At 34.4% G+C, this 13,937-nt stretch overlaps 3 protein-coding genes across 3 annotated transcripts in view; 1 reads left to right on the top strand and 2 right to left on the bottom strand.

Annotated features, from left to right (window-relative positions):
- The first annotated feature begins 25 nt into the window (after window positions 1-25).
- On the top strand, window positions 26-1,830 carry LOC149898864 (venom serine carboxypeptidase-like). The gene has a single exon (XM_090114771.1). It carries the CDS (start codon window positions 363-365, stop codon window positions 1,779-1,781), a length of 1,419 nt encoding a protein of 472 aa, XP_089970897.1. The 5' UTR covers window positions 26-362; the 3' UTR covers window positions 1,782-1,830.
- Window positions 1,831-2,173: 343 nt separating this feature from the next.
- Window positions 2,174-3,765, bottom strand: Hel25E (ATP-dependent RNA helicase 25E). Its single transcript, XM_090114489.1, has one exon. The coding sequence runs from the start codon at window positions 3,634-3,636 to the stop codon at window positions 2,359-2,361; it is 1,278 nt and encodes a 425-aa protein (XP_089970615.1). The 5' UTR covers window positions 3,637-3,765; the 3' UTR covers window positions 2,174-2,358.
- A 3,337-nt stretch (window positions 3,766-7,102) lies between these two features.
- Window positions 7,103-13,937, bottom strand: part of LOC149898862 (nucleoredoxin-like) — a 35,208-nt gene continuing 28,373 nt past the window's right edge. Inside the window, exons 4-6 of the mRNA XM_090114442.1 lie at window positions 8,987-9,191; window positions 8,195-8,285; window positions 7,103-7,760 (exon numbers count right to left, since the gene is read on the bottom strand). Of these exons, the coding sequence (XP_089970568.1) occupies window positions 7,342-7,760; window positions 8,195-8,285; window positions 8,987-9,191 (715 nt within the window). The 3' untranslated portion in view covers window positions 7,103-7,341. The remainder of the gene's footprint in view (window positions 7,761-8,194; window positions 8,286-8,986; window positions 9,192-13,937) is intronic.

Raw genomic sequence — 13,937 nt, 5'->3', positions numbered from 1 at the left:
GCAATTTCCAAGAATGTTAAGCGCGCGCATATTCTATTCACTTTTTTTTAGAATGAATGAAATGTGAATTAATTAATTAAATACATACCTATACGGCTACATGGATACAATAATTTTTTATACAATGGGGTCGATGCAAAATGTTTTTTATGTTTAAATTTTTAAAGTCCAATATGGTTATTGATTTTTGTATTCACATCTAACATTGTTTACATTAATTCCTAACCTTTGCTATGCGGTCGCGGAATGTATGATAATATTGATTACTGAAGCCGGCTATTTAAATGTGCTGCCGTTAAATGATAATTGTGGGCAGTTGTTTTTAATGAGTTACGGTGCGTGCCACATCACGCACGGATATCATGTCTTCTTTGTGGATTTTATTTCTTTTGCAAATATTTGTAACAGTTCAGTGTTTTATTCATCGATATCCTAAACTAAATATTGGTGAACCAGATGGCGGAGATGCAGGAACTCCTTTATTTCTAACGCCTTATGTAGAGAGCGGTAATATAACTGAAGGCCGGCGACTTGCTAGAGTATCTTTTACTGAAACCTTAGGTGTGAAAAGTTATTCTGGATTTTTTACGGTCAATAAAGAATATGGATCAAATCAATTTTTCTGGTACTTCCCAGCAATGGTACCAAAGAACCAAGACGCACCTATTATTGTGTGGTTACAAGGTGGTCCCGGGGCAACGTCTCTTTTCGGTCTCTTCACAGAAAATGGCCCTATTAGAGTGAGAGACGGTAAATTCGAAAAGCGTAAATATAACTGGGCGCTGGGCCACCATGTTATTTATATCGATAATCCTGTCGGCACAGGTTTTAGTTTCGTGAAGAATCCCAAAGGCTACTGCACGAATCAAACACAAGTCGGTGAAGATTTATATTCGACGCTTATTCAATTTTTCCAACTATTTCCAGAACTTCAGAAGAATAAGTTCTTTATAACCGGCGAGTCTTATGCTGGAAAATATGTACCAGCATTGGCTTACACAATCCATAAGAAAAATCCTTCAGCTAAAATAAAGATTAATTTAAAAGCTTTAGCTATTGGTAATGGCTTGAGTGACCCTGAACATCAGGTTCTGTATAGTCCATATTTGTATCAAATTGGATTGATAGATTGGAATCAGGTAAAGGTGTTTGAAGAATATGAAAATAAAGTTACCGATTTAATTAAGCAGAAACAATGGATTCCTGCTTTTGAGGCCTTTGACACATTATTAAATGGTGATCTAATTGAAGGGAAAAGCATATTTTACAACATGACAGGATTCGAATTTTATTTCAACTTCCTGCACACAAAAGATTACTTTGTGAAGGAAGATTTTGGGCCGATGATTCAGAAATCTGCAGTCAGAAAGGCAATACATGTTGGTAATCTTAAATTCAATGATGGTAAAGAAGTTGAGAATCATTTAAAACAAGATGTGATGCAATCTGTGGCTCCATGGATATCAGAACTGCTAGATCACTACTATGTTCTTGTTTACAATGGACAGATTGATATTATCGTTGCCTATCCTTTAACCCTTAATTACTTGAGAAATCTCAATTTTACTGGAGCAGACGAATATAGGTCTGCTAAAAGGTATCACTGGTTAGTAGACAATGAATTGGCTGGTTATGTGAAGCAAGGAGGCAAGTTGGTAGAAATTATGGTTAGAGATGCAGGACACATGGTGCCTGGAGACCAGCCTAAATGGGCTCTCGATATGATCACTAGACTTACACATGAAAAAACTTTTACTCACAAGAAATATAGGAGATTTTAAGTAATAAGCATTTTGTATGTTTTTTTGTTAATAAAGGAGAATATTTTAATCGTGTTTTTTATTTATGTTCTTTTCTACTTTGCTTTTTTTAAAGCTTTGAAATTAAAATATGAATATGAACCTTTCCAGAGGATATATTTTACAGAGAATGGAAAACTAGTTACAGTATGACTATCTTTAGTCTCCTTATCATTTTAAATTTTGTTTAATCATTAATTTTTATTGAAATTAAATAAAACTAAATTAAGTAATCATGTTCTGATACTCTTGTTTACATATTATTGATAATTAAAGATTTTTTTTTTCAATTTTTGGTACTATGTATATTTTTCATAGTAGACTTTAATATTAATTAAAAGCACTTTTAGAGGGTGATAAAGAAAACCATGAAATACAATACCAAATGTCACTTTAATCATTACTTAATTCTAATTTACTTTTCAATCGGACTGCGCCTTTCATACGGTTATACATTAAATTACACAATTTAATGTTTTTATAAACTAATCTTACAATTACTTAGTAACAAAATTAATTGAACAGCTTAGTAAGTAACCAGGTCAAACGGAATGGATATCTATCGCCCTTCAATGTAAGTAGACAACTCTACGACCTCCGGTAACTCAGTTATGTTGACGTCGAAACGATCTTGGACTTCATTGAGGATCTTGGCGTCACCTTCATCAGATACCATGGTGATGGCTAGGCCTTTGGTACCAAAACGACCCGCGCGGGCCACTCTGTGCAGGTAGGTGTCCGAATCTTCTGGCATATCATAATTGAAGACAATGTTGACTCGTTCAATATCCATTCCTCGTCCAAACAAGTTTGTAGCGACTAATATTCTCTTCTGGAAATCTTTGAACTGCTGGTAGCGGGACAGACGTTCATCTTGAGACATATTGCGGTGAATTCCAATGGCAGGGAAGTTCTGGTCCGTGAGCAATTGAGCTAATGCAATGCATCTTTGTACTGACTTCACAAATATTACAACTTGATTAAACTCTAGTATATCTAGTAATTCAAACAGTTTCTTATTCTTCTCGTTTTCCTTCAACTTAAGATAATGTTGTTGCAATCCGTGCAATGTCAGCTTGGCTTCATCGTCTACATACACTTCCATTGGGTCTTGCATGAATTTCTTGCATACCGGTCGAATTTCCTTGCTCAGTGTGGCCGAGAACATCATTACTTGCTTTCCATGGGGTGTATTTCTAAATATTTCCTGTACATCTCGTCTCATGTCCAGAGATTCCAACATTTTATCACATTCATCAAGAATGAAATGTTTCAAATGCTTCAAATTCAGCTTCTTGCTATTAACTAACGCTAGAATACGCCCAGGAGTACCGACGACGATGTGTGGACACGCAGTCTTGAGAACCTCTTCATCCTTCTGAATCGGCATACCTCCAAAGAATACTGACACTTTAACTCCGGCCATGTACTTCGAGAACCGCTCGTACTCCTTGCTGATTTGGAAGGCCAACTCTCTGGTGTGACACATGACTAGAACGTAGACGTGGTTCTCAGAAGGCTCGAGCTGTTGCAACGTTGCTAATACAAATACAGCTGTTTTTCCCATACCCGACTTAGCTTGGCACAAGATATCCATACCCAGTACCGCTTGTGGTATACATTCGTGTTGTACTTCAGACGGATGCTCGAAACCACAATCGACTATAGCTCGTAAAATCTCGGGTTTGAGCAGAAAATCTCTGAAGCCGGAACTGTGAATAGATACATAGGATCCCTTAACCTCTTTTTTTGGCGCCGCTTCGGTTGCTCCGTCAGCGGTCTGCTGATCTGCCTGCTCTTCGTCTTCGTAGTCGAGAAGATCGTCGTTGTCTGCCATGTTTGTTGTTTTTATGATGTAAATCAAAATCAACAGAAATCAGTACTAGCTTTTAGCACGTGAAATAACGAATAAAAATTTTGTTTCACAATAATGGCGTCGGTTGAGTCAAGAAAGCCAAAAGCGGTATTCCACAGATTAAAAATTAAAAACAAAGATTATTGAAGCGTTTTCCACAGACTATATATTGTCATTAGGTTTTGCACACACAATCAAATTGAAATGAATAAAATGCTTATTTTTTTGATTTAAAACATTAATTAAATAAATTGTCAGATTTTTAAAAAGTGTTTCTCATACACGATTTGCGATCTAAAACAATGGAATGATAATTTTTTTCCACTGCACAACTAGTGCAGTGGCAAAAAATTATGCTAGTAACAAGCATTAACTTAGTAGTTTAAATTTAGTAAGCAATACGCACGTCGCACATGTATTTACCTATTTATCTAATAGTATAGAACGCTGAACATAAAAATTTTTAGTTAATATTAGCGGTATAATACAATAGTTGAATTTGATATTTTTGGTTTTATGGCATTCAAATGCTTAAATATAAATTTATAGAGAATAGAAAAAATTCGATCACGAGGCGGGACTCGAACCTTTCACGCCAATCCGGGGCGGATGCTTGACCAATTCAGCCACTCGTGACCTAGATAGCGCGCGGAAGGCGCGCGGCATGTCCCATATATGTATAAAACTGAAAGAATATAATGAATTCGATCGCTCCGGCGGGTCACGAGTGGCTGAATTGGTCAAGCTGTAAGCATCGCCCCGGATTGGCATGCAAGGATGCGGGTTCGAGTCCCGCTGCGTGAGAGAATTTTTTCTGTGCTTTATAGATTTATAAATAAATTTATAATGCCATAATATGTAGTTATAAAAATTATATTGAATTACAGTTGCTCGAATAAATGAACGTATAAATTTATTTTATAGCTAGTTTATAGAATACAGCAAGTCCGTGCGTGCTTTAGCACAGATGTAAATTTTGTGTTTTAAACTTATGCTGAATTAAAAGTTAAATTTATCGAAAAATTATTAGAAGAAAACAGTTAGGTATTACTTCTTATTTTTAAGATATTGCATAGCTTCTATCGCGGGCCTTGAGCGCGGGGACCGAATCGAGAAATTCCGTAACGAAAAATCCTCACGCTCCCGACGGACACGGAGGTGTGGCTTGAAGGCATAGCATGCAATAGCTTTACCGCGGCAGTCCCCGAGTGCCACACGTCTTTTTTTATAATATTTTGTCTATATGCGGTACTTGATGTATAAAATAATTATATACAGGGTGTCCCACTATTGGTATACTAAGCCCGAAGGTACCTAAAGTTTTGTATACACTGATCACTTAAAAAATACTAAAACAACAAAATTACGCCAAAAATTTTTTGCTTAATTTTTCCTTAAAATCCATGTTTATGTTATCATCTCTAGCATATCGTATCGGCATATACCGCTTCGCTAATATGAGCATTTTGTCTATGAAAACATATTCTTAAACGATAGCTCACGTGCGGGTGGCAAAGTTGAGCGGGGTGCTTGTTAGAGCGTATACACAATTATGTACTGTGCGGTCTGCGGTAGCCGCATCGCATGAATATTACGTACATAATTGTGCTTGCGGTCAGCCGGACGGCTACCCGCAATGCGGCTACCCGCATAGTGCGTATACGCTCTAAAGGGGTGTACATATAGAGTTTTAAGAATTCATCTATTTGTCAAAAAAATTCGTCTGGAATTTTATAAGTATTTTTTACGTACTCAGCGTATGAAAAACTATAACCTCCTTGGGGCTTAGTGTACCGTCGCTGGGACACCCTGTATATTTGAAGAGGTTGTGGGGATAATTGGAAGTGTAAAATAAAACAACGTTTTAGTATTAATCTCATAAAAACACTATTTGATTATTTTTAATTATTAATACATGAACTGATCACAGATATAAAATTATAAATCTAAATCGCTACACAGACTACCAACTCTAAACTGTAAAAAAACACTACATGTTCATTGTCCGTACATAGAAAAAATTCAAACATTAAAAACTTGAAATAGGTCGGGTCTGTTGCTTTTGTAACAGAATATTTATTGATTTTTAACATTAATAAAACAAGATATTTAAACATAAATAATATAAAATCTTATATATAAAAATGAATCGCAAAATGTGTTGGTAAGCGCATAACTCGAGAACGGCTGAACCGATTTCGAATTATATTCCTTGAAGTACGAGGATGGTTATTATGTAGAGAAAACGTAAATATGTACCACGGGCGAAGCCGGGGCGGACCGCTAGTTGTAAATAAAAAAGAGCGTATGTGCCGAGCACACGTGTCAGAAGTGAAATTTCTTTGGCAAGATTCAAAGATAGCACAATCGTCGCCTTACTCAATGACGTGACGGTGCTGCCATCACGCGACTTTGAAATTTTACTTTCAACTTTTTTTAACGAGCTTAAAGAAGTTTCACTTCAAAAACACTTAAAAACCGTTAAATATCTATTAAATGATAGATACTTATATACCCAATACAAAAAACAACAGACCTGACTTATTTGAAAATACTAATTATTGAATCTAAAATCTAGACAGAAATGCTACACTTATGAATAAATTACTGTATTAAATTGACAAAATTATATTAATAAAAGGCATCATTATTGTATCATAATAGAAAACCTGTTAATCCTTATCGTTCATTTTCAGTTTATTTTCATTTATCGCCTTAAAAGGTGACTAATGACTAGTTCAAAATAGATTAAGAAAATGGTCAGTGTCAGTTCTTACAAACACGGTTTTTATTGATTTCGTCTTTAATTTAAAAATAAGATATTGCGTTTATTAAATACTTCTGATTTGAATTTGATATTTTTGGTTTAATGACATTCAAATGCTTTATAAATATAAATTTATAAAGAATAGAAAAAATTCGATAACGAGGCGGGACTCGAACCCGCATCCTTTCGCGCCAATCCGGGGCGGATGCTTGACCAATTCAGCCAGAGCGATTAGACACATAAAACTGAAAGAATAGAATAAATTCGATCGCTCTGGCGGGTCACGAGTGGCTGAATTGGTCATCGAATTTTTTCTATTCTTTATAAATTTATACTTCTGATTTAATAAACGCAATATCTTATTTTGTGATTCACGAAAGTTTGTCCCATGTCCCCTAGTGGGGCATGGAGCAAATGCATTTACTGATCGATTTTCTTTAGGGAGGAGTAAAATTTCTGTGTGCACCGAGAATCGAACTCAGGACTCGGATTCGGTTCCATTATACCAAGGAGGCGGTTAGTTTTAAAACTGTTGCATAAAGTATCAAAATCTTTCAGTCTACTTATATTATGTTACGTTTTTACAACTATCTAACGTTGATTTAAATTGAAATGAAATTAGTTGAAACAATTCAACTTATATGTTAAAAAATGGTCTTACCCAGTCTTACCACAAAACAACTTAAACACAGTCTAACTTTAAACCAGGGATCTGTCACTTTAATTATAGTTGTCTATGTGAAATACGACAAAACCAGATTAAAGAGAACCCGCGCTTAAAGATAAACCATGTTTAAAGTTTTTTGTGGTAAGACAGGTAATGTTGACATTGAATTGCAATAAATATTATTTTATATACGTGCCTGGTAAATTATTATACATTTACACATATTGAATGGCGCGCTTTATAAAGCCGGCCACTAACATTTGTCACTATACGGCTTCAACGGTTTGAAGTCAGCGTTTCCGCTCAAGAACGCATCCACAAAATTCTGCACAGAGTCTGTGGTAATTTCGTCGCCATATTTCATTGTTACTAATTTTTGTTTGGGAAAATCAATGGCGGTTAATAACGGTACTGCGTCATCTAAACCAATATGTTCACGAATCATATCAGCGCTATCCGTTCCGTCTATTCCAATGAAAAACATGACGTGTTTGAATTTCTTTTTTATTCGCGAAGTTTTTGTTGTGGAGTAATCGAAGTCCATAGTTTCGTCGTCTGATGAGTTTTGGTAGGGGCAAAAACCGGGGTATTGTATACTGCATTCTTCGTAATATGATTCCGCGGAAGGTGTTAGGACTGATTCCGCGAATTCCATTTCCGCGTCTTCGTCATCTGGAATTATTAGAAAATTATTAATGAGTGTTTTATTTGTTACTCCCTTATTTAGTTTGTTTGTTAGATGCTTTTATTTTTAAGTCTCTTTCTATTGATGAAGGATTTAAAAATAGATTGAGTAGTGCTTGAAATTGCTGTGCTATGTGATTTAATTAAGAATAGGATTGATTGACCGCCATTTTGTGACGTCCGAGATGTTAATAAAAAATCAGTCTTAGTTGAATCGCATAGTTCCTCCTGCAATCTTTATTTCTTTATATAATTTCAACAGATTGCTAATCGCTTAATCGCCATTGCTTATTAAAAATTGCTCTAGTTTATTCAATGTAGTACTATAGTTAATAGATAAGCCATCAATGAATAATTGCTTTTAAATACAATGTATATTTAAATATTATTATTTATTTTAATCAGCAAATTTTAGTTCTTACCAATAAACAGTACAACAGCGGGATGACGGGCCATCTTCAAGAGAGCTTGTTCAGTCAACACAGACACGGGCCGCTGACCCCACGGGAAGTTCTGCGAATAACAAATATGTATAACATTTTATAAGACAACTGTCTATTGCTTTTATTTTTATTTTGATAAATAAAGATACAATTTTTAACATGATGGGTTTTTTTACGTGGATCGGGATTCGAAACATTGTTTTGGATTGTAACGATGCCTTCCTCAAATTAAAATTCAAAAGGTTTGTAAATAACATAACCACGTTGGAACCTGTGTAGCGCATGTCGCGTGTATCGCGGCTGCCGAGTAGGTATACCTACTCGGCAGCCGACCGTCACGCGACATGCGCTACACAAAGCAGTGTTCGGAACCGTTCGAACAGTTTCACTTTTACCGTGGTTTCATAAAACCACACAACATTTTTATCATTATTCATCAAACCAATAAAAATAAATAAAGAAAAACCGTTTATTTGACATTAAATCTAGCAGAAAGACCATATTTATTTTACAACTAGCTGTGCTCCGCGGTTTTACCCGCCCGGCTCCGCTCCTGTTGTCTTAGCGTGATGATATATAGCCTATAGCCAACATGGGCTATCTGACACCGAAATAATTTTTAAATCGGACCATCAGTTCCTGAGATTAGTGCGTTCAAACAAACAAACTCTTCAGCTTTATAATGTAAGAAAGCTTTATAATTTAAATATAGTATAGATTACATATGTAGTAGAAATACAACATTTATTTTAGAATAATATGAACACTCACCAAGCCTACAGGATCAGCAGCGAGATGCTGCCTTCCATTCGAAGTCAGCACCTTTCCTTCCCCATTGGTGATCACAAGAGCTGGTATACCCGCGACTCCAAGCGCAGTGGGTAATGCTGTACGGACCTCACTCGCTGACCAGGGGACTGATAGCGCACCAGCGGGTGATACGGAGGCGACTGTTCGTTTGTAGGATTGTTCTGATCTGGGTGCAAATAAAATTATAGTTGAAAATGATAATAGGAGCTATGTTATGTATGACGTAGAGTTTGTATAGAGGCAGTCAGTACAGCTGAGCTGATCAGGGGTCTGTAATTAATATAAGTAATAGAGAATAATATAGACAGCCTTAAATGGAAGTCAGTTCTAGGGAGGGTTCTAACATGTGGTTGAAAATGGTCATAATTTTTGCAAATTATACCTATCATACATAACACAGATTTCTGCAATAAAACCAAAGTTGCTATTTTCACAACACCAAACAAAAATTGAATATTTCGTAAGTAAGGAACGAAAAATCTGTTTATGACCACACTGATGTGTTCGAAAGTTTAATTTAAAAAAAGGTTTACTCAATGCGTTCCTGCTAAATTACAAAAACGCATTGCAGGAAACAAGTCTAATTGTGTATAATTCGTCCCCTCTCTGTCTGCTTAGTTTGTGAACTAAAGCATTGAGATGATAGGACGTAATGGGAAAAGTTGAGTAAAAACTATTTTTCCATTCATTTGAGTAGACGCCAGTATCTGAATACAACTTGTGTAGACATGATGTCGGATGAAGAACTGATTTCATGTTTTAAATATAATAGAATAAGTAGAGCGTGATATTTGTATTCTCGCTTTTGATAATCTATACTTATAATAAATCTGTAGAGAGGCCAATTCTGTACATGAAATATATTAAAAAAAAAACTATGAAGGGGTGATAAGGGATCGCTACTGATGCCAAAAATGCAATCAGTAAAATTTTTGTCTGTCTGTCTGTCTGTCTGTCTGTCTGTCTGTCTGTATATTCGTTATAGAAACAAAAACTACACGACGGATTTTAACCAAATTTGGCACAATTATTCTTCATACTCCTGGGCAGGTTATAGTAAAAGAATCATGTAAATCGGTGTAGAAACACCAAAGTTATACATGAAATACGCTATAAGTCATCGCGCGTGAATTACATGCCATAAGGATTATTTTTGTGTATCAGTTGCCGCGTTCGACGCGCTTCGCGGCGGGAGCTATAAAAAGGCGGCGGGTCCGCACCCGTTTCGCGTTGTCACGGCATCACGTGTGAACGGCTGAACCGATTTCGATAATTCTTTTCTATTATATTCCTTGAAGTACGAGGATGGTTCTTATGTAGAGAAAACGTAAATATGTACCACGGGCGAAGCCGGGGCGGACCGCTAGTACATAATATATGTCTTGCTTGATTTAGATATTTCAGCCCAATTTTATTTTAAGTTTTATTTGGTTCAGGTTTCAGTTTTTATTTAGGTTTTCCTTTTTATGGAGTTTTATTTTATCGACTCTATTAGCCGATTCTTATTACTTAGACACTTTCTAGAAATTTGCAAAATACAAATACCGCTCAAAATAATTAATTTGGATCATTACATTAAAATTGTTGTTTTTCTCTTTAAGTTGTTTACGAAACTCTATCAATCTCATAAATATCAGCAAACAGCAAACTTTTATACAAATCACCAAAAATATAGTCCATTGCTTTTATACTCATTTTATGCGTAAGCAAGTAAATTGCAGTTTAATTTCTTTTATCGTAGAAAACGTCGAGGCACTTGAACATAATTCTTCTATTCAAGTTATAATGGCTGAAGTTTGGCTCGTTAGTGATTTGTAATGAAAACTTTATAATCGCTATTAGTAGTTTGTTTCGGGCCTGCGTAATTAGTTTGCGAGATTGAGAGCTGTTTGTTGAGGTTTGACAGTCGATGTAAATAATGCGAATTGTTTTTATGCCTTTGGAGTGAATTATCGAAGTATCGTAAAATATGGAGTAAATACAATAATATTTTGTATGAAATGCTGCGAGGAGTGCGCTCACTTTATCTACAGATAGAGCTCAATTTACAGTTGTAGGAGTTAACAACTTATTGGATTAATAAAACATTAACAGTGTAATTTTTCTGTCATCTTTCGTAATACTTTTTATGTAAGTAGAAAAGTAAATATTAATTATTTAAATAGATAAGGTATTAAGAATTCATGCGAGAATTCGCATCGGTATAAATAAGTATTTCGTATAAATAAAAAAATACTCAGCATTTTCTACCAAATAAAGAGAACAAAAGATTCAACATTTCATAGCATCATATAATTTACGCGGCAAATCTTCGGTATGTGTGATGGCGGATACGTTTCCCGCCATAAATCCCGCGCCATTACACTCTGAAGCGAGGGTGCAGCTGCTGTGAACGACTGATAAGCTTATAACAAGAAAATCATAAAGATATAAGTTTTGTTAGGAAACTTTTTCAATATATTTTTCTGTGACAAAAAATGAAATTGGATATATTCGATTTTCTTTTCGTTTTCTACCCTTTTACTTTTTATATCAAAATGGATGTATAAGGGTTTCTTGTTTCTACTTAGGTAAATACCTACTGTAGGATGTTTTTCTTACGATCGTGGTATATATTTCTTCAAATAAACTATACCTAACTAGGTAATGAGTACATAATATTCGAATTACGCATTAAATAATATAGCAAACTATCTGAAGAGATTTCCTTCTCAGTTCTCTTAATCTTTGAGAAATTCCAACATATAGTGCACGATAAATCAAGTTAAATCTTGATCGTAGGGTTCGTGTTTTCAGGAAAGTGGCTCAATCCGGCACAATCGAGCTATCGAGTAAATAAGGCTATAAAGAAGATATAGCCGGGGTTAAAGGGACCTTGCCCTGGTAATGTACGACCCCTTTTATGAAAGGCTGAAACTTTGCAAATTGTAAAAAATGGCTGAGTTTAAGAATTTCTGCGCTATTTTTCCTTATTAATCCATTAAGGGTTGGTGTAATTTGCGATAAAAATGCTTTTATTCGTTTCGTAAATTCCTACAGATGATTAAGTAAGTATATAGAAGGAAAAATATATATTAATGTTAGCTATTTAGGTCAGTAAGATATTGTGTACGTGGGCTTATGGACTTCTGAAAGCATTATGTCTGTTATTTCTGAATATGAAGTAGATGTTATGAAGAATTCAGGAGCTTTTGTTGTTATTTTCTTGTAGGTACAGTTTATTATAAAACTTACCTTCAGCAAAATTCCTAGATTGTTCCTTCCTCCTTTTTCTCATAATTGGTAATTCGTTTTTTTTTTATTAAATAAAATAAATAAATAAAATAAATAAAAATATCTTTATTGAGTACAAAAATTAGTACAGTACAATTACAGTGTGGCTCTGTCTTCCTAGCTAGGAAAATCCTGTGTTAAGGAAGACAGTTCCTTCCCAGAGAACATGTTCAGTACAACAAAAAGATATTACATTTAAAAAACAGAGAAAGTAAAAAAAAAACCTTTAAATATACAGCAGCAGAGAAAGTAAAAAAAAAACATATAAATAAATAGCTTTTATGACTAAATATGTGAGTGTGAAATTGTAGGAATCTTTCTAATAATTTCATATCTATAATGGCTAGCAAACCATTAAAATATTTCAAGCAACGAAAGCTTTATGTGGATACTTCAGGATAATTTTACGGTCCAAGTTATATAGCGCTCTAGACAGCTCTAACGATGCAAGATTATTGTCTTTTTTATATGTTCATTATTTTACTTATATTTATTATCATTGGTGTGAATAAATAGGCATTGAAAGTCGAGTTATGAAGACTTTTTCAACACGTTAGACGAATGATAATCATCTTCTTTATATTGTGGAAAATATAAAAGAATATGAATTAAATTATGAAAATTTCATATCCGATCTAAAACATGGTGATTTATTATATTTTTTACGTACGTTCGTAGAAATGGACAAAATGTCTAGTTAAATGTTTTGAAGCTGATTTTCCATACATAATCTAGTATAGATTATATTAAACCTATTTTTTAAACGTAGTTGAAATGCGCTACTTTTACAGAAAAAGCGAATTTATTTTCTCAAAAAGAATTGCAACATCTAGAAAGCTTAAGTAAGGTCGTAAACTGATAAGAGAGCATAGCTTACTTTTTAAAAGCAATAAATTGAGTAGGTAATGTTTGAAGCAAAAATACGAAATCCAGGGATTCAGTTCGTAAAACCTTTTTTGGGTAAAGGTACTGCAATCAACGGGTTTAATCAGACGCTTGACAGTTCAGAGGCCTACAGTCGTTAATCAGTGCTTAACTTTATCTGAATAATATAAAAAGGTCGAATCCTAGCATTGGATTTATTTTAAAATATTGCGGGTAGAAATTTAGAGATGGGTAGAGATACCTTCTTTATGAATTGAGGTTAAGTAAAAATTATTGTCTGTTTACTATTTGAAATTTAAATTGAAATGAAATGAAATGAAATGAAATTTGAAATAAATGAAATAAATTTAAATTTAGATTTTTTAATTGTCTGTTTACATTATCTACTTTACCCATTTATTGTACTTAGTTAAACGTGCTATTTTTGTTAAAAATAATGATTTAAACAGATAAACTTTTAAATATGTACCTATAATTTGGAATTCATAAGGAATCTTGATGCAGATCTATCGTCTGCACGTATGATGTCCATTATTACATCTAAAATATTAAATTAAAATGAAATATTCGACTGTACAATGTACAGCCATGAAATATAATTTCTAACTATCTTTATGTGGGTACTGTCCAGACGTGCTCACATAATATCACATGATAAGCGACAAACGTCCAAATACGGGTACGTGGCTAACCCCAAACGGGATAAAATGAAGTAAGGGGAATAATGATGTGAACCTGATATGATTCTCATACT

Source organism: Colias eurytheme, chromosome 21 (genome assembly GCF_061535395.1).
Source record: "Colias eurytheme isolate Ceu_HAF_F1 chromosome 21, ilColEury1 Martin Lab GWU primary, whole genome shotgun sequence".
In the NCBI taxonomy this organism is placed as follows: domain Eukaryota; kingdom Metazoa; phylum Arthropoda; class Insecta; order Lepidoptera; family Pieridae; genus Colias; species Colias eurytheme.
Note: the sequence above shows the minus strand (reverse complement) of the source record. Positions and strands in the feature narration are given on the sequence as shown.